The 21,218-nt window shown below is 36.2% G+C and overlaps 1 protein-coding gene across 1 annotated transcript in view; it reads right to left on the bottom strand.

Moving 5' to 3' along the window:
- Nucleotides 1-11,410: 11,410 nt before the first annotated feature.
- Nucleotides 11,411-21,218, bottom strand: part of ksr2 (kinase suppressor of ras 2) — a 191,141-nt gene continuing 181,333 nt past the window's right edge. The window contains exon 22 of the mRNA XM_059336669.1: nt 11,411-11,496. Within this exon, the coding sequence (XP_059192652.1) occupies nt 11,490-11,496 (7 nt within the window). The 3' untranslated portion in view covers nt 11,411-11,489. The remainder of the gene's footprint in view (nt 11,497-21,218) is intronic.

Genomic DNA, 21,218 nt, shown 5'->3' with positions numbered 1-21,218 from the left:
ACCTCTTTTAATCTCCCACCCAACAAATACCCCATTACAAAAAACTAAAACTAACACTCAAAGTAATAAAAACTAAACTAAAACCAGCAAAATCACTCTAAAAACTAATTAAAACTGACTGAATGTGAAAACAAAAATTCACAACAAAATTAAAACTAAAACTAATGAAAAATCCAAAACTATTATAACCTTGGTAGGGGATTCACTGTTCCAATGAGGGTCCTCACAAAGATAGAAGTACAAGAATGTGTGTGTGTGTGTGTGTGTGTGTGTGTGTGTGTGTGTGTGTGTGTGTGTGTGTGTGTGTGTGTGTGCCATCATTGAAATTACTGCCATGAGCTATAATAAAACAGTATCAATGAGTTCAAGTTGGCCTTCTTTGGTCAATATCAAGAGAATAATAAATTAGCTTTCTTAATTTAATGTCAAGGCAACGTACGCTGCATTATAGGCAACGTTAATGATGTCTCGGGGCACAATATGAGTCAGACTGTTTGCTTTTTCTATAAAAAAACATCAATCTTATCTCACGTAACAGAGACAGACGGAGACAAAGTCAGAGCAGGACTTCAGTGAGGTCAAGCTCAGATATTCTGATGTTTTATGATGGAAGTGTTACATTTTTTTATTTATTGTTTGGTATATCTATCTATCTATCTATATGGAACTCACTTCCTCCTTACTTAGTCAACCTTTCTTGTTTATCATTTTAAAAAATCTTTTGAAAAACCTATTACTATTTCAATAACCTATGATAATTCTTGTTTCATTGCTATGTTGTGCCTTTGTTTTGTTTTTCTAGTTTCTTGCTCTGTATGATTCTATGTTCCTTGTTCTTTTTTATTTTTATGTTATTTTAGGGAATCCCACTATTCAAGCCCCATGAGGGTTTTTTGGGTTTTCCTGGCATGTTTTCATTTTATTTCAATATGTATATGGAATATCTTTATATCTCAACAGTGGTGGAACAAGTTTTCAGATCCATTACTTAAGTAAAAGTGCTAATACTACAATGTGAGATTACTCCAGTACAAGTAAAGGTCCTGCATTCCAAACATTACTTGAGTAAAAGTACAAAAATGTCAGCATCAAAATGTACTTGAAGTACTAAAAGTAAAAGTACTCATTACGCAGAATGGACCCACTCAGGTTGTCAAATATATTATTAAATTATTGTTTTTGATGCAATTATCTAAGCAATGGTTTATTTTCTCAAGACAGGGCTCATTTTAACCGCTAAATATACTGTTATGTGGTTTAATTTAATAAAATAATCACTTCAAATTGATCATGATTTCATGTTAAATTTCGACCTGAAAAGTAACTAAAGCTGTCAGCTAAATGTAGTGGAGTAAAAAGTCCAACATTTGCCTCTAAATGTTGTGGAGTAGAAGTATAAAGTCACATAAAATGGAAATACTCAAGTAAAGTACATGTACCTCAAAATTGTACTTAAGTACAGTACTTGAGTAAATGTACTTTGTTACATTCCACCACTGTATCTCAATGTACATCCATGTATTACCCAACATACACTTTGTATATTAACACTACGTAAGAGTATTACGCCTCATTGTACAATGAAAAAAATTGGAGTGACATTTACTCAAAAAAAGCTATGCAAGTTTTTCCACACAGAAAGTGTTTGTAATCTTTACTCAGGCTGTTTCTAAGTAATATTTATTTAATAGAACCACTTATATTTTTTTTATGAAAATACAAAAGTAAGTTGCAGATTCACTGATGTCCCTCAATTACATTTTACTTGGAAATATCAACTAATTAAGCCAATGAACTGGTTTAGTGAATATTACTTGGAACGAATGATTTAATTTACATACAAACTGAGGACACATAATAACAAACAATCACTAAGTAATGCTCTACATGAAAAACTGATATTTATATACATATATATTTGTATTTCTTTGTAGAATTTATATAGATGATTGAAATGATAATTACATGGCCAAAAAATCTATTTTTTTCAGTGTACATCCCACTTTCACACACAACCTCATTTGGCCATGATTTAAAAAATCTACTTAATCTCCCACTATATGAATACATACTTCCTGCACTAGTAGAAATAATAGAGGGGTCACAGCCTTCACACAGACAACACGATTTATCACTTAAAGTTTTTATTGACAATTTTTCTTCTCTTCTGGACAGTAGAACAAACCCAAATGTTGCACAAAAAACACAAACTTTATAACAAGGCCTGCAAATTGTAATTCATTGACATTCAGTTGAACAGCAGAAACTAAATCATTTCTGGAAGGGTAGAAAACTTTTATAAACTTTTTACTGTACAAATTATACAAATGAAGATCCATTACAAGCTTGAATGAAAGATACGCTCTCTCTCGGAGCGAGGACAGCATTATGTGTCGTCAACGGTGTTACCGGGCGGATTCTCATGAAGAAAGTGATTTTGCTGATGATGGGGTTGACGATTTGTAAAATTAAAAATCAGGATCCTGGAGGGGGATAAAAGCATCATGGTGTTGCATTATGACTGTGTCGCAGCAAAGCATTTTAGGTACAAAATGGCAACAAAGGAGGAAAAAAACTGACATGGTTTACGGAGGGATGAGCCCCGGACAAAAATAGTTCTCCTATACAGCTCACAGTATCCAGGATGAAAGCTGATTCAGAGCACATTTGAATCAGCAATATACTGTGAATGAAAATATAGACCAGCTGTGAGCGGTTGTCTTCAGAAAAGGAGGATATATTTAGGTTAATCTGTTCATATTGGATCAACTCTTCCCTTTTTGGAAAAGCTGCTTGTGTTTGACATCATCCTGTACATTCTCAAGTTTCATCACTATGATTTGATGACAGTGTTAGAGTCACCCTTTTTTTTTTTTTTTTTAAACCTTTCCAAACAAAAATATATAAATATTCTGACAAAACTATAGTGTGAGAAGCCCTTTCGGTGTGCTCCCATATAACAGTCAAAAACAATTTCATGCTGTTGGCACAACAGACGTCACTGTCCTCACTGAATCTCTGGCTTTAAAGGGACAGTATGCAATTTTTAGAAAACACATGGATATTATCTTTATTTAGAGAGTTAGGTGAGAATATTGATTCAACTCTGCAGGGATGTGGAGCAAAGATATTCTGAGAGGCTGGGCATGCCATCATTTTTTTAAGCTGTTTTCCCTGGTTCTTGTCTTTATGCTAAGCTAAGCTACACTGTAAAAAATAATTTTGTAAATTTACGGTAAAATACCGGCAGCTGTGGTTGCCAGAACTTCACCGTAAAAAATACAGTGAGTGTTTTATACTCTAAATTTAAATGTAAATATCAGCAAAAACTGTAATTTAGACTGAATATTCCCGTTATTTTAGGTTAATTGGAACCTGGTCTCACAGGAATCTGTGAAATAGCCACGGATTCGCTTAACTCAAAATCCGTGGAATAGCCACGGAATCACTCAAATTTCCGTGAAACTGACACGGATTTCACTACAATGCCTTGACAAAGTTAATTACAGTCATATCCCGTGGCTATTCCATGGATATTTGTTCCTATTGGTTTGTTCCAAGTCACGTGACTTTCAAGGTCCCGGCGGTCAGAACAAAAAACATGGTGGACAGTTCTCTCATTTTTAGTGAAAAAAAATCAATATTTTGACTTAGTTTCTGCATAAAAATGGATTTTAATCACATTTCTAGCGAGAAATATGTTTTATTTTCAAATTTTCACTCAGTGAATGTAAATAATCACTTTGTATGTTGGAATAGCCACGGGATATGACTGGCATTAACTTGCATTGTAGCGAAATCCGTGTCAGTTTCACGGAAATTTGAGTGATTCCGTGGCTATTCCACGGATTTTGAGTTAAGCAAATCCGTGGCTATTTCATGGATTCCTGTGAGACCATGTTGGTTAATTGTGTCATTCATTCACACATCATGGTACACTGTAAAAATGTCCTGTTGTTTTTACAGAAAAAAACTGGCAGCTGTGGTTACCAGAATATTTCCATAAAAAATACAGTACATATGTCAACATATTTACAGAACAACTTTTAAATTTTCCATCCTAAAACTGTAGTCATTTTAAAAAATAATACATTTTAAAGTTGTAGATTATACTGTCCTTTACTGCTAATTTAACAGGATGATGCTGCTTTTATACTAATTATTTATGCAAATTCATGCAGATTTTGCTTATTGTGCATTGAATACCAGTAAATTAACATTCAGTTATTATTTATTGTACACTGAATACAAGTAACATTTACAAGTTGCTCTTTAAAGTTGTTTACATTTGTACTGTATTTTTTGTAGAATTAATCTGGTAACCACAGCTGCCATTTTTTTTCTGTAAAAGCAACAGAATTTTTTTTACAGTGTATTTCTCCATTAAGTTTACACGAAAATTTTATATTTTTACAGCAAAACTGTGTGTTTCCTACAGTTTATGACAGTAAAGTAAAAGTTTTGTGCTATTCTTTGATTTACAGTTATTAAAAGTGTCTACTCAGGTGATATAAAATTTTAATTTTTACGCCCCATTTCTGATATAATTTGACAGTGTTTTACTATAATTTTTTTTACATTACAATAAAAATTTTTACAGTGTAACTAGCTGCATATTCAGTGTACAGATGCAAGAGTGGTATCAATCTTCTCATCAAACTCTCAGCAAAAAAAGGCAAAAATGTGTATTTCCCAAAATGTCCAACTGTTGCTTTAAAGCGAATACAAATACAGGTTCTTTAAAATGTATCATTTAACACACTTTCTTGTTTTTTTCAATGTACTTTTTGATGGAATTGAAGTCAGTTACATGGGACAAGGTTGTACATTTCTCTATAAAATGACCGGCTTTGGGAAAATTCATTGATGCATCAAACTCATGCGTTTCCATATAATTCCTGCAGCCTGCCATGTGTGTGTTGCTGTAACTGTTGCTTGTCAACGATAAACTGTGAAAAATTCTAAGTAGGAAAATAAACATCTTTGCAGCCACTTGTCTGCACGGACTCATATGCATTTGTCACGGGAAGCCGGTTTCCCACGGATGACTGTGCGGCACGGTACTTGTGTCACCTGAAAATATTTAGTTGAACTCGAGGGAATTAGGCGAGCAGGCAACCGCTCATTTTTGCAGACTAGGGCTGCCTTTCTTCTTCTGTGAATTATGTTTTTTTCATGTTCTGCCACCGTGTTTGATCTCAACAGGACTCTACTAGCCAAGTGCATGTAGGAAGGTTAAGAGGAATTACAGAGAAATAGGTCTAAAGGGGTTCTGCCCACACTGTGTACACTCATACAGGATGCAGGGCTTCATTGTCTACAAGGAAGTTTGAAAACAGCAGGTGATAGGAGGAGACTTTCAAACTTTTAACTAGTGTGGGCGCCAGGTTTGTGTCATGATCAAAATTATTAGGTATTACGCACAAAAATACACGTTTCATGGACACTTTTACATGCACATTAGAATGTGAATAGGACAATTATGTGAGCAGGGCAAAGTCCATGTTAATACCATCCCTTCTTATATAATACCTGCAAACTACAGTATTAGTGTCTTATTATTAGCATCTTCTTTTTAGCACAATTTACTTGTTTTAATTATCAGCTTTTATGTTTTAACTATATTTTATTGTTTATATTTAATTCTTATTTTAATTCTAATTCTTGTACTTATATACAGTCATGGAAAACATTCTTAGACCCTTGTTTTCTTCAATTTCTTGTTCATTTTAAGGCCGAGTGCAACTAAAGGTACATTTGTTGGGACAAATATAATGATAACAACAACAATAGCTCATAAGAGTTTAATTTAAGAGCTGATATCTCAACATTTTCCATGGTTTTCTTGATAATAACCAAAATAATCATCATGAAAACCATGGAAAATGTCTAAAATTAAACTCTTATGAGCTATTTCTGTTGTTATTGTTATATTTGTCCAAACAAATGTACCTTTAGTTGAACCAGGCATTAAAATGAACAAGAAAATGAAGAAAATGGGTGGTTTAATATTTTTTTCCATGACTGTATATGAATACAAGAATTAGATTTAAAATAAGAATTAAATATAAACAATAAAATATAGGAAAAAAAGATAAAAGCTGATAAAAACCATTAAATTGTGCTAAAAAGAAGATGCTAATAATAAGACACTAATATTGTAGTTGTATTGTATTTTTTTCTAATTTTATTTACTCATATTTCCATTACTCAGCGTGCATTAGTCTCAGTTTATAACCTTTTATTAAATATTTCAAGTGTTACTTTTAATATGCACAGCACTTTGAGGTGCAACATAAATAAAATTTGAATGATTGATTGATTGATAATACCATGAAATCCAAACTAAATAAAAAGACCAAAACTAACAAAGAATGTATCCTTTTGTACAAGTTTTGTTACAGCCTGTTCCCCTGTGCTGTAAACATCAATTGTTGTCCAAAAACAACTCAGAGAGCCACACCTTTGCACATGCACCTTTGACATATTCCTTCATTACCGTGAACATGACTCGGTAGTTTATTTCGAGTCAATCCCACATGCATCGGCCTGCTGCTGTGACACACGTAGAAAACACAAACAGCCGTGAAGTCGACAGGCGGCGAGCTGCCGTGCGACGCGTCTATTTAAAGCTGCAGCGGCCGCTCCGAGCAGTGGCCGTACCTGCAGTCCATCAGAAAATGGACTCCTGTGACATGCATGTTGCAAAGAATGTCTTCCTGCCTGAAAGACAGGAGTACGGAAGACGAGTGGGGCCAGGTAGGAGAAAAAAATAATGAGAGGAGAATTGTTTTTTTTTCATTATGCAGTTCGAGAAAAAAGTCGAAGTAATGACAATAAAGTCTAAGTGACAAGTTGACAAATAGGTTGGTTTTGTGATTTTTTGAACCTTGTGTTTTTTTTTTTTTTTTTTACTGTATTTGTCCATTGGTGATTTATGTTGTGTTTTGTTTAAATTAATAGAATAAAAAAAGAATGACAAGTTGAGATGTCGAGATTAAAGTTGAAATACGATTTTGAGGAAAAAGCTGAAATGATAAGAATAAAGTTTTTGTTTTAGGTAAAGTTGGAAAGATATTCACAGATTTGTGTCAATAAGTCATCAGAGTAACATTGTTTTCAGAGAAACGGCGTCTATCTGAACTGTTAGGTAACATTAGACTGCAAGCTAGAACCTGATTTTCATAATTGTCATAAAATGAGCAATAACCACAATATTTAACAGTGTAGTGGTACCAAAATCCTGTACACATAAATGAGCTAGTGTTGTTTGTAGCTACCATAACAATTGTTTTGGGGAAAATCTGCTTTTATGCAATGTATGTGAATTTTTTAGACATATATTGTATTATATTTTCCCAACATCGTATTTCGACTTTTATCCTCAACATTTCAACTCAAACTTAATAATGATTTATTTTTTTCTCCTACCTGGCCTTAAACTCTTACACACAGGAGAGTAGACTAGCTAGCCAACCAAATCCACAGCTGAAAATAAGCCCCTAAACTTCCTAATAGCTTCTTCTAAAAACCAACAGTGCCTTTTTAAGAAAAATGTAATATAATAATGTCTTGTATTGTTTGTAGAAACCAATGGGCTTGGTGCCATGAAGAGGCTTTGAGATGTGGATAAATAAATTGTTAGTTTTGGTCAGTTCTTTAATGGTAATACTGTTTAAAGGCATACTGTGCAGGAATTGCCGCTATCTGTTTTGTTTTGTCACAGTATTGAAACATGCCCCCTCTGCCCCTTCTAGGCTCAACAAAAGTGAAGGCAAGGCCCAGACTCACTCCTGTTTTGGAACAAGCTTTGTTTACTTGGTGTTTTTGCCTCGCTATATATTTGCATTTTTTTTGTCAGCTTTCTTTCCATTAGATTTGGGCCCAAAGGGTGACACAGAGAACATCCCGTACACAGCCAAATAAATAAATAAATAAAGATACAAGCAGACAGCAAGGTCTCTGCAGAGTTAGACACCACACACACACACAGTGGGTCATAGTGATGATTGAGACTAGGGATGGGCGTTTGGAAGAAACCTGCCAACTCGATTATCTATAATGTTAACGATCAATAAATCGATTAATCGCTATGTTTTTATACATACACCAGTCTGTATTCAATACATACTCCAGTATGTATAAAAACATGCATACATGGGCAAAATAATAGATATATATATACAGTACTGTGCAAAAGCCTGTTTTGATAGCTAAAGCTTTTATTTTGAAAGCATGATAAAAAAGACTTCCTGTCGATCGTAAAACTAACTCAGGTGAGATTATACTGTCAAGATAACATCAAGGAGTTCAATGTTTTATGTTTTAGGCCCCGAAGAGGCATGAGGTTAGTTTTCACAGTAATCTTGCAAATTTAAGCGTAAGTTTTGTGTTTAAATACATTTCGGATAAAATTAAACCTTGTAATTCATGCTAGCAGGTTTGATACAGTAAGCTAGTTTTGCTCAAGTTAATACTCTTGTATTTCTGTGTGTTTTATAATTGTTATTGCAACTTTTAGTTTGCAAACTGTAGCTTTATCCAACTTAATTCTCAGCTCATTGGCTTATTGACGTACGGCCACAGAACTGAATGCTCACCCGTGTTTCAGTTCAGTCAGTACTGATACTCAGTCATAGATAAAATTAAAAAAATACACAAATCCATTAAAAATTCCATGTGATGGACCAAATTCTTAACGACTATTAATCGATCATCCATTAATTATTCCCATCCCTTATTGAGATGGAGTCTATTCATTTGTTTTGAGGAAAATCCTGCATAGTATACCTTTAAAAGGGACATGTCATAGCGTGAAAACAGGCCAATGGTTTCTTCAGACTCTTTGCTTTGCTCACATTATTGGTATAATAGTTGCATTATTGTGTGCATGTAAGAGTATCGGTTCTAACAAATCAATGCAAGATAATGGCAAACCAGGGCTTTTCTAATTCACTCAGTTAATGGCGCTTTTACAGTGAATTCTTTGCAAACTGTGCAGCGAAGATGTACAAAACCACACATGGTGATGGTCATTTCCAGCTTTCTTTGTAGAAATTCACACGAGTGAAGCTTCAAGTGCTCTCACCACAGATTATCGTTTTAAGAGTCAGACCTTATTGGAAGATGTGCTCCTTAAACAAATCAAATAATAGCAAAAGTTACAGGTGTATTGGAGAGAAAAAAGGACTTGAATTTGCTTTTGATTACCACTAGAAAAGCGTTAAATGCATACTCAAGAAGAGGTTATCAAGTCCAATAAATCGGCACTTTAGTAAAATATTTACCTTTTGAAAATATTGAACTGTATGTTTTCTTTATCTTAATTGCATAGCCTCGAGTTCGAGTGTGGGGGAAGAGTTTAAATGACCTATTAGCTTACTGTCTCTCACCATCACACATATATATAGATATTCTTTCCAATTATGTGTATTTTAGTGCCGGTGGAATTTGCTCAAACAGTATGCATACTGTGATTCACAAAGAAGCCTCTCCTCACTCTGAGATTTAATATTTGAGAAGCGAATTCCTCCGAGATAAAGGGAAATTCACATTCACTCCACTGGATGCGACTATCAATGGAGATATTTTCACATTGCTCTGGTGGCTGCAGAGTTTTTGGAATTCATTTCATTCTTCCTCACTCACTGGGAAGAGATTAATTTGCCAGTCCAGACAAATGGGTCTGCCAATTTCTAAGGTAGCAGACCATGTAATAGATCAATTTAACTGAGATATTCTCATTGGGAGGTTTGATTCCCTCCACCAGCATTTGATACCCTTCCTAATTTTTTTTTTTTTTTTTTTTTTCGGAAGTGATGACTTGCTTGAGCTTGTCCAGTTGAGGAGCTCATTTTAAAATGGATGTGAGATAAACAGTTTAGTCTCAGTTAAACAGTTTCTCCTTCAGAAAAACAAAAAAATGAATACACTTAGGAGAAGTGGTGGTTTTTCTTGTAATTTAAAGAATAATATCTGTATGCATTCAGAAAAAAACTCATTAAAATCCTATAATTGACAATAAAGAATCCCTTTTTCCTTAATAGCCGCTGCTGCTGCTGCTGCTGCTGCTGCTGCTGCTGCTGCTGCTGAGGTGCCCTTGAACAAGGCACTTAACCTCCCATCTATGTGCTGGGCAGCTTGCAGATCTAAATGCAAGATGTTGGAGCGTTCACACAACTGCACAACATTCAAAGTGTTGAGTCATGTCAACCCTGCCCCCTAGAAACCACCCTTATATTAAATAATACAAACTTTTTGCTTATAAGGTTGTTGACTTAATTGTAATCTCCTACTTGCCTGGATTGTGTAACTTGTAATGTTATTTTGAGTGAATAAAGCTACTAACGTTTTACACAGAAGTTGCAAAAACCAACCCAGTCTCCTGAATAAAATGTTGCAATGGCATCATAAATTGCTCAAAAACCACAGATGCTTTGAATCAACATTAATGAAGCACATCAACCCGTTCTCATACCTCAGTACGATTTGTATGCCTCATTACGTACTTCAACTGCTGTAGAAAATTGGAAGAATATTATCGTAATTTCTAGGAGACAGGGTGACAAGTTGTGGCGCGAGACTGATTTTGGTTACAGGCACAATTAAAAAAGAAAAGAAAAGAATAAAAGAAAGAAAGAAAACTAATTTCAGTGGTGCAGGTATAAAGGAATAAACTTTTTGAAGCACTTCGCTGCCAGATGCAAACTTCAAATCTCAATATTTGGTGACTTTTTAAGTTTTCAAATAAACGAAAAAATGCATTGCTACTCTTGGGATTGAAAGAATATTCCTATTTTTTATTCTAATAAAACCCCTAGAAAAAAACCTTAGATTATGGATCATATCAATATTCCAAATTCACTGTGACAGAACCCAAGTCAACATTGTAGAGATGTAAGATCTTCAAAAGGCGGCATCCAAAAATGACTGACTTCAACATGTGACAGAATGACTGCTTTGCATAATTTGCACACTCCAGATGTTGTAATTAACAGTTTTAGTAGCTGCTGTGAAAATGTCTCTCAGGGGGCTCCCTAAAAAAGCGGAGAATGATATGTTGCACAATCATGGTATTAAAAAACACATTTGCAGCTTAGGATGAGTTGCAGCATGGCATGAATGATGCTGTATGCAGGTTGAAATTCCTCAACAGAAAGACAAGGGTGTCGTTTTGGGGAAGGGCTTCAGGCATAGAGCGGAGAAAGGCCTCTCTGTTTGAAAGTCTGCGGCGCGTTTGTCACCCACTCTGGCAAAGTGGGCCAATACTGACCGCTAAAGGGTCCAATCAGGCATTAGGGAGAACATGTATGTGTCAGAGCTGGAGCGAGAAGGGAGAGTGGGAAAAGGTTGGAGGGGGCTGTGGAAGCAGGGTGGGGCAAGAGAGGGTGGGTGGGTGGGTGGTGGGGCAGGCGGGCGGGCGGTGGAGCAGATGTGAGCAGAGCTGAGGACGAGCTTCACGCAAAGACACAGTCCCATCGATGCCTCCGTTACAGCCTGGAGCAGGAAGGGGGAGGGAAGGAAAACAGAAACAACATTAAATTGGAAGCCGTCTTAACACACAGCCCTGCAGGAAACCACACTGTTAACAGGCTACGTTCACACACACACACACACACACACAGACAGCAATGCAGAAGGATGCACAGAGCTAAAACACATCCTGAAAATGTATTCCAGGTGTTTCTCTTGTTTGTTTTTGTGTCGTTAGGGAAATGGATGCATGAACATTTTCTGCATTGTGAATGGAAAAATGCTGGAAAACAACACATTTCTAGTGTTTCCTTAACCTGTTGCAGCATATCATTGTTAAAGGGGCAAAGTGTAATTCTTGGCCCAAAATAAAGGGGGCAGCGTTTCACCTTATTGAACCGTAAGAATTCCATGATGGATTAATTGCAGTGACATCCATCAAGATTGTGTAATATTAATGCAATAAACCTCTCAATGGCCTCACAGATATATAGCAAACTTTCCAAAATAAAATTAAGCCCTACGTCCAAACTGAGATTGCACGTTCAAGGGACTACTGCAATCGACGGGTCCCTGAAGACTCTCAGCTCCATCCCAGTGCACATTACTTGCTCAGCAGAGCGCACAGAGAACAACAGCCTGGCAGAGAGAATGCACGAGTCAGTTGTGGGGTGCCCACAGTAGATGATGAGGCCTGCTAGCTTAGGCTAAGGCAAGTTGAGGAACTTTTCATGCAACCTAATGTCTGATATCACCATAATGCAGCTATCTGTTCAGTGGTTTCTGCAGTCTGACTTTAGTGAAGAGAGAGCGTTGTGATAATGATCCAGATTAAGCCGAACTGCTCTTAGCCTAGCCTTGCTAACCTTGCTTTTGTTGTTGGTTTCTGTGCACTCCACTGTAAATAATCTTAGATCAACTCCTGCTTGTTCACTACAGCAGTCTCTTAAACTAAGACCTACACATGAACTGAGATTTTTAGATGTAACTAAGTAAGTGTTGTACTGCTAACGGTGTAGCTGCAGCTACTTCTTCATCCTCTCTGAGGGCAGACTGGATGTCACAGTGACTCAAGATCGCCCCTCAAGGCACAAGTGGTATTACAAGATAAGACGGGCTGGGGGTAGCTAGTTAGGCAGTATATATTTTTTGTAACAAAATACATAGTTTTGATGTAATGTCAAGGACGTTTGTCACATCTATTGATAAGGTTATCTCACTTTTTGAATATTTTAAACTCAGATTAGGACCAGATCTTTCACATTGTATAATATAAATGTCTATCAAACCAAATAAAAGTCCTGAAAACAATTTTCACCTTGTCATCTTCTTTCTATAAGCGACGGACTCCTGTCATAAGCTGATCAGTTTTGATTAGTTATTGTATTTTTGGTTTTTTGTTTATCATTGGTGGGTAGTCTGAGTTGGTATAAACATGATGTCAAACGTACTATTCTGCAGAGTCACAATTTAGCAACATTTGAATCAAAATCTGAAGACAGTTGGGGGATTGTTTGCTTATATTGCCATCACTGTCTGTCAAACCTGCCAGGCGCAGTAACTTTGTGGAGTCTCCACTGGTTGCCACAACTTTGTAGTGACAAAAAGAAATCAACACATTAAAATGTAACTTGTTAATTAGTGAGTTTTAGAGGTCCTGGTAGGCAAATTTTTATCTTTGAACAGAGACTAGCTGTTTCCCCCCCGGCTTCCAATCTTTGTGCTCAACTGAGCTAACCATCTGCTCAACTTCTCATCTAATTCTCAGTAAGAAAACAAATAACCATTTTCCTCAAACAGTTTGTAAGAAATTGTATCATCCTGTAGTCTGAACATTGCCATATCACAACATAGAGGCCTGCAGCACTTACTCGCTAATGATGTTCACACATCACCAAAAAAAACTTAATTGCACATATGACTTTGACATCATTGGAAAAAAAGGAAAGGACATTCATAGACCAGTTTTGCTTTTTAAACATGAGAGGAATTCAATATTAATACTATAATTACAGTATCTATTGTCACATAATGTGCAGGCCAAGATTCTTTGCAATCAGGAAAACCACAATGGATCTTAGCGAGTCTGAGTGGCACTGTCGTTGCACATTATCTGCCAGATGGGCCAGCATAGGGCCTGCTGGAGGGGAAGACAGGGTCACATCCTCCATCCTCTTGCATTATGTAAGATTTATTTTTGGGACGTACAGTTCAAACCGGTGTGGGTTTGCCAAGTGGTTGTCAGACAGTCAACCACTCTCAGGCTCTTGAGCATGATGCGAAATCACCACAGTTTGACCGCCAAAAACTTCTTCTTCCACTAATATGTCAGACAGACTGCCTCCCTGGCTGTAATTACTCAGCCAGTAAGACATTTCCACCTGATTTGATAGCGAGAGTATTTCTGGCATTAGTGTTAAATTCATTTGCTCAGTGAATCAGGCCAACAGCTGCGTGAGATTTATTGCGATGTACAGGTGTTGCCAGCATGTTTCTTAGCCTTAAGGCTTAACAAGCGTTTCCTTACTGGCACGGCTTTGGGCTCGGTAAAGCTGAACCTTTAGGACATCCCCCTCATACTGCACACTTTGTAGTGCGTATGCTCTCTCTCTATCTCTCTTTTTTCTGTCTGTCTCCCAAACCCCTGGTCTAATGAAATACATCTCCAACATAATAAGCCACGTGGGTGTCTTTAAATGAATAAAGAGAACCCCGCAGTCCTCAGAGGCTGTGTGCCAGAGCTAATCTTCTGCTCTAAATTGGCTATTTTCAAAGACATATACGCCGTGTGTTTTTGTAAACCTGCATCACGTTTGAAAAGGTGAACACTGACTTGATCTAATTAGCCCCATTAATCTAATCAAGTTCCCAGAGGGAGGAGGATCTCCCCTGAGATGTGTTCAAGTGTGTGATGTGCCAAGAAAACTAGGATTTATTCACTGATTTGGTACTATGATTACATTTTTTAGGCATCTTGCCTTGGCTTCCTCTACATTACTGAGTGATTTCCTACATTTCCCAGTGTACCTCATTAAAAAACTTCAGAAGGACTCATTGGTTTCAGGACCAACAAGTCCTCCAAGCCATACAATCACACAGGTCGTTTGTTCCTGCACTCAAATACGACCCACAGGGGCGTACCTGAAATTAGTGCCCTTACCAATAGCAGGAGATCAACATATAGTCATACCTAAATGTAACAGTTGACATTTTAATACTACTTTAAAAAAGCTTTAGTTTTGGTTTCATACAGGACAAGAACACTGTTCTCCTAGGTGAAAGTCCTGCGTTTGTTTACCCTCCATAAGGGGACTGTGTTGTTTTTTATACTCTGTATCCTCGCTTGTAAAAAAAACAAAAACATTATTAGTCACAGCTTTTAAATCACTTAAGGTCTTAAAAGTGAAGCCAATGCAAGAGGGCCGTAAACCTGCATTCTATGTGAAGGCCAGCAGGGGGCGACTCCACTGTCTGTAGAAAGAAGTCTGTTTAAGTCAATAGGAAAATGACCCGACATCTCACTTTATTTATGACTACAGCAAACATTTTCATAAGAAGTTTATGGCCTCAATTGCTAGTTTTCAAGTGTTGATGTTCATTTTGTAAATTATGGTCCCATTTATATGGTGGCCCTGAGAGCTCACGGCGCTGCAACTTAAGAAAACACATGCAAATACACAAAACACAAGCAAATTGAGAAAACATCTTCATCAATTTGATAACACAAGTGCAGCATTTAGAAAACATGCTACAAAGACCACAAGACGTTATAACGTGAAATTGTCACACTATTTCATGGTAATGTTAATTTCATGTTATAACATAATATATAGCGTTAGCACGCATCAATTACATAGCAGTTAAACAATCAAATAAATGAATGATACACGTTTTAATTTGTCTCTCTTAATGGCACCAAGTTGGTTTTGGTCTTGCTAGCTAGCATGCTATCGATTGCCGGCTAACGCTAGCATGCTATTGATCAGCCGTTTTCTTAAGTTGCAGTTGCTGTGAGCTCTCAGGGCCACCGTACATTTAGAGTAAAATAGACAACATTTCTTGGAACCTTTCACGGTGTGTTCATCAGGGTTCTTAATAACATTTTGGTTGCTTAAAAATGTCCTGTTTTGTTAGACTAAAAGACTCTGAAGACTGTTCATATTGAATTGCCCTTTGCTAACCAAGCTCGCTAGCCAGCATTACCGATAAACAAAACTTGGGGCTTTAAAACTGGAGTCCACAAACCAATGGGTGACATTTTTCATTATTTCTATACAGTCTATAGTTCACTAAAGCTCTGCTATAAATACCTGGTCTTTGTATAACATAGCCAACACTTAACAGCTCTTTATGGTGTCTAAATGTCCCTTTTTTTCTCTCTTTTATTCTTCTGTGAGAAAAAAATAGATTAAAAACCAACTATATAATCTTTCTGTCTCATATAATAAAAGCAGCATTCAGAAATGTATTACCTGCAGCCTTGTTGCTTTTATATTTCCTTCAGGTCAGACGGAACAACAACTTAAAGTGGATTAAACGAAAAATGGTGAAGACAAACAAAATATCACAAAGAGATTAAAAAAAGTTTTAACTAAAAGATCATATGCAAACATAAAGAAATATATTCTGAATGACTGGTGACAGACTTTTTTTTTGCTTTGTGGAAGGTTTTTTTCTTTTTATGTGATCCCCAGCAATGAATTTCTTTAGACTCACATTCAGCTTTTTATTTAAATTCCCTTCCTGTGTTTTAATTTCTCCTGCTAAGACTGAGCCTGAGCATCCGTTTGTGATGCTGTGGAGCAATCAAATTTTTGAATCCCTCGGGATATGTCAGGGCGTTAAACTCATGATTACATTTTTTTTTTTTGTCACACGTCAACACCTAATTTTAGTTTTATTATATTTAATTAATCATTTCATGACTTAAATTGATCATATTACCCTTTAAAAACTTGTAAATGTAATATCTGTTTTAATTGTCTCTCGAATCCCAACTGTGTTTATTTTTCTTCCTGGAGTCTGTATGTACTGTAATAAGAAATGCACTGAACCTTATCAGGTTTTAACACTTGTAAGAAACCTGACAGAAACCAAACATTCATGCTCTGATGGGCTTCAGCCTCCCTGAGATTGGGTGATGTGGATTTTTTACGCTTCAGTGGCCGAGGCTGGACTTCAGAGGTGAAGGTAGAGAAGGAAACCGGAGGAGGACTGGCTTCGCAGACGGGTAGAGCTCTCATCTATCCATGTATTTATTTATCTTTCCATTTTCCCGCTCCATGCCCTCACTAACTCACTTTCTCCCTTCAACCAGTGACTCACAGGTCGGACACTGTCTGCCATATGAAAACACACACAAGCACACACACTGTCGTCAGCGGCAGGAATACATCAGATCTTGGGGCTTGTTTGAACAGTTTCACTGATGTTACATTACATGTAATTCCATCCTACGTTTAGAACTTCAGATTACTGCAAGAAAAACCTGTTACAGTGTCCTTATTGGCACCTGACTGTGAATAATAATAATAAAAACTCACTTTTTCAGTGCTTCAACACATGGGTCAATGACAAATAAGGATTGGCAAGATGTCAAATGGTGTAAACGCAAAAGAATGACAAATATGAAATACTTTATCCACCTACAGTGTATTTAAGCGGACTTATACATATAATTACTTCATTTAAAAAAAACATTTCTGAGTATTTCTACATTTACACATTTCGTCAATATTGAGCAGAACACATTTTTAAAACAACCACTTTTTTCTGAAGTTTAGACAAATTATGTAAAATTTGTTATATACCATAATGTTGCAATGTAGCGATAATGTGTTTTTTGAACATTAAAGCTTGTAAAGCTGCTCATTTTCAGGTTTAAACTTGTATTTTGTGGTTTTGAAAGAACATAATATACCCTCTGGTTGGCTGGCTGACCTCTAAGGTCAACAAAAGCAAGCTTTTACAAACTAATTATACATTGTGATGTGATTACAAAATTGCTTTTTGCAAGGTGAGACTTGCCCGGCTACCGCTACTACGGCTAGCTTGTTTAAAGAAGCGGGAAAATGAGTGGGCTGACCTTTCTTTCTTTATTTCTGTCTCTTTTTTATGTGGTCTTGCTGTACAGATTGGGCTTATACCTGACTGAAATCCAATCACAATGCAATCTAGCTAGATATTTGTGCATTGATCCCATTCGGATCCCATTGTATTCTATGTGCATTGACAGCTTTCATTAACATCAGGGGCGCAACTCAATGAGTTATTTCTCCACTCCATGCCTTAACCCAAATATGTTTTATTTAAACATATTTAAATAAACTGTAGTATAAACAACAACGAACATATTAAGATAAATAAATGGAAGTTTGTACATGAAATTCCCAGTGCAGCCAAACAAATTTACTGACTTGAAGCTGACTCAATGAAGGACCCAAAAACATCTCTCCTCCTTTCATTACCCTGAACATACTGCTGGGCATTTTCTTATCTGTCCAGTCTGTCAAGCCTTTAGGACCAGTGTTTCCCACAGGATTTTCTGAGACTATTATGGGGGGACCCAAACAAAGTAGGGGGGTCTGGGGGCATACTACCCACGGAGAACATTTTTGCCCTAAAAGCCTAAATTTGGTGCCTCTCACACATTCTAATGCCACTATTCCATCTTAATCATTGCATATTTTTTTTATGATTATTGTAAAGGAGAGTAAGGGTTCTTCTATGTTTTATTTAAGGCGTCTTATTTTGACAATCTTCTTGTGAATTCTGTGGTGGACTCTGCTAACACAGCCATATGCTCTTATTTTGAAAGCTACATGTGTTTGCTTTTATTTTGAAGGCGGGTCTAACACGTTCTTACCGCAACGCCTTATGGTGTGTTTACTTTACACTCAAAGTTAAAACTTGAAAGTCGGAACTTGGAGCTCGGGACAACATCGAAAATTCTGACATTCGTGTCGACCTTGAACGCACCATTAGCCGCCGGACTCTCTATGTGCTGCAATGTAAATAGTCTAACTAACGGAACATTAATCCTGTTTTATGTTTGTGCCATCTGCGCCCATGATTAACATGCAACTTTCATTGGCCAGACAGGAGATTCAGATGCAGATCCCGTCTTAACCCTTTATCGGGCGAAGAACCGTATTTGGTAACTTCATCGGATATCCAAAATAAAAAATAAAAACATTTCAAGAAAAAAGTTGCAAATTTACTAGATTAAAGTGTCAAATCTACAAGAGAAAAAGTTGCAGATTTAAGAGATTTCAAGTGGCAAATCTACATGAAAAAAGTCACAGATCTACGAGAAAAAAGCTTTTTTCTCGCAGATTCACCACTTTAAATCTCATAAATCTGTGCATTTTTTCCTCATAGATTTGCCACTTTAATCTCGTAAATTTATTTCTCAAAATATTACCCCCCTCCCCCGGTCCGTTTTTTTTTTTTTTTTTTTTTTTTTTTACACATTCTGGCTGTATGTAATATCCTCCAATATTCTCTAGGGTTGAAATTTGGAATTTGCAAGTATTTCAATGAGTGTCCTATTAAGGGTTAATGCTGGTTGTAAAGACATCCCTAAACTCATTATAATACAAGATACAACATGACATTACTGTTAAATTCCATAGTGCTATTGTTTTACCAGTCGAAGCCAAAGTGTGGAGGTTTGTGTTAGGGAACGAGCTTCATCAGTGCAGACTGTTTATCTCTAACAAAGGTCATAAGTTTATACTGTGCATTACTTACTGAGATAATTTGGTTTCAGGGGAATTGTACTTGTATTTTCCCTGCTTTCAGTTAGATAAACCTATAGATCCTATAGTCTCTGCAATGTTACTGCCTGCAGGTTGAAGCTCCTCTGAAGGATGAACCCAGCTAAGCTCAGGTCACTGATGTCATGGAAACAGAAACTCTCAGGGGAAGAGTAGAAATAAATAAAGCAGTTATTAACAATGTCTCTGACCTGGACCTGAATGTGACAGTTTGATAAGTGGAGTTGGTTAAGGAGCGGGTTGAGAATGGGTTAGTCTTATCACAAGGTTGTTGTTTTTTTTTTGTGAAACCAGTTTAAACCAATTTTCTCTCTGATTCTCTGTTTGCTGGTGCAACTAGAGGACACTATTGACCACAGTGCTTGGTTTTCAGCTCTGAGTCTCTTTGAGATAATAGAAAGCAGGTCTTTTGAGGTCACTTCTAAGAGAACTGCAAAGCGGTGCTTAGTGTTTCATGTGTTCACAGCACAAGCAACAAGTGGAAGCAGTATTTTTAGAAGAGTGCTCGGAAGATAGCCTCCTGAGGAATGATTCAACATTTTGAGAAATATGATTACGTGCTTCCTGCTGAGAGTCAGATGAGAAAAAGATCACACTGTCTGGTAATTATGCAGCCAGTTAGCCAGTTAGCTTAGCATACACTGTAAAAAAAAAAAGTGGTATAAAGTCTGGCAGCAAACGTTTCCAAACACTTACCATCAAATAACAATAAAATCTTTTTTTACTTACATTTTTTTGCTGCCAGACTTTTTACAGTTTTTTTTTTTTTTTTTTTTTTTACGTTTTCTTTACATAAAAAAAACAGAAAGTTGCCTTAATTTTTACATGTGTATATTTTTTTTTGTCTTTTTTACATATTATTCACTCGATTTTAACATTCAAGCAATTGGATAATATTTAAAAAAATAAATAAAATAACTTTGTAATTTTATAAAACAGCGAAGCTTAGCATACACTGTAAAAAAAAGTAGAGCAGCAAAAGTTTCCAAACACTTACCATCAAATAACAATAAAATAAAAATACACTTATTTTTTTTTTTTTTTTTTTACTTTAATATTGCAACTTTTGCTGGCAGACTTTTTACTTTTTTTTTTTTTTTTACATTTTCTTTTACATAAAAAAAACAGAAAGTTGCCTTAATTTTACAGTTGTTAACTGTTGTGTGATGAAGAGTTTGGCAACTCTTCCTGTCTGATTTAAAAAAAAAAAATTTTTTAATGATTTTTAAAAAAAATCCCAGTGTGCTTCTTGAAAACGACCACTTTGTCTGGAAAATGAGGTTATAGCCAGCAGTTAGTTAGCTTAGCTTAGCATAAAGACAGGAGGAGACAGCTAGTCTCGCTTTGTCAAAAAAGCCACAAAATCTGCCAACCAGCAGCTCTGAAGTTCACATATTAACATATTAAAGCTTGTTTGTTAAATCTGCCCCAAAAAAAAAAAAAAAGTAAAAATGACAGATTGTGGTTTTACGGGGGTTGTGTGCTGGACTATTTCTAAATATTTATTTTCTATTTTCAGACTGTTTCTTTGCCAGGCACATTGACTTCCTAACGTCTGCTGGTTGCTTGGCAACCAGAGGGTGACAACAAGACTTGAGGGATGTGGCTCCTACAGCCGTGACGGATATGTGAGAGAGGTGTTAATCTGCTTATCAAACTCTCAAGAAAGCCAATAATCCCATCTCCAGAAATGTCAAAGTTTAAGAGGAGACACTACAGGTGGATAGGGGTTTTTTCCCCTTTAAAACTTAGTTATCAACATGAAACGTCCCCAGTTTGTTGTTTACATTAAGACAATATTTTTAGTTTTTTGAAACTTTATGTTGCAAATGCAAATTATGTGTTAACTCAGTAAATATGTGCTAATCTGCATATATTTCTAGGCCATAAACCTGAACATTAAATGAAGCAAATTTCAAAAGTTTTGTTGATAAATTAGATTCAAAGTTTTTTTACAGAAAGAAGTTG

This window comes from Centropristis striata, chromosome 7 (assembly GCF_030273125.1).
Source record: "Centropristis striata isolate RG_2023a ecotype Rhode Island chromosome 7, C.striata_1.0, whole genome shotgun sequence".
Lineage (NCBI taxonomy): Eukaryota > Metazoa > Chordata > Actinopteri > Perciformes > Serranidae > Centropristis > Centropristis striata.
Note: the sequence above shows the minus strand (reverse complement) of the source record. Positions and strands in the feature narration are given on the sequence as shown.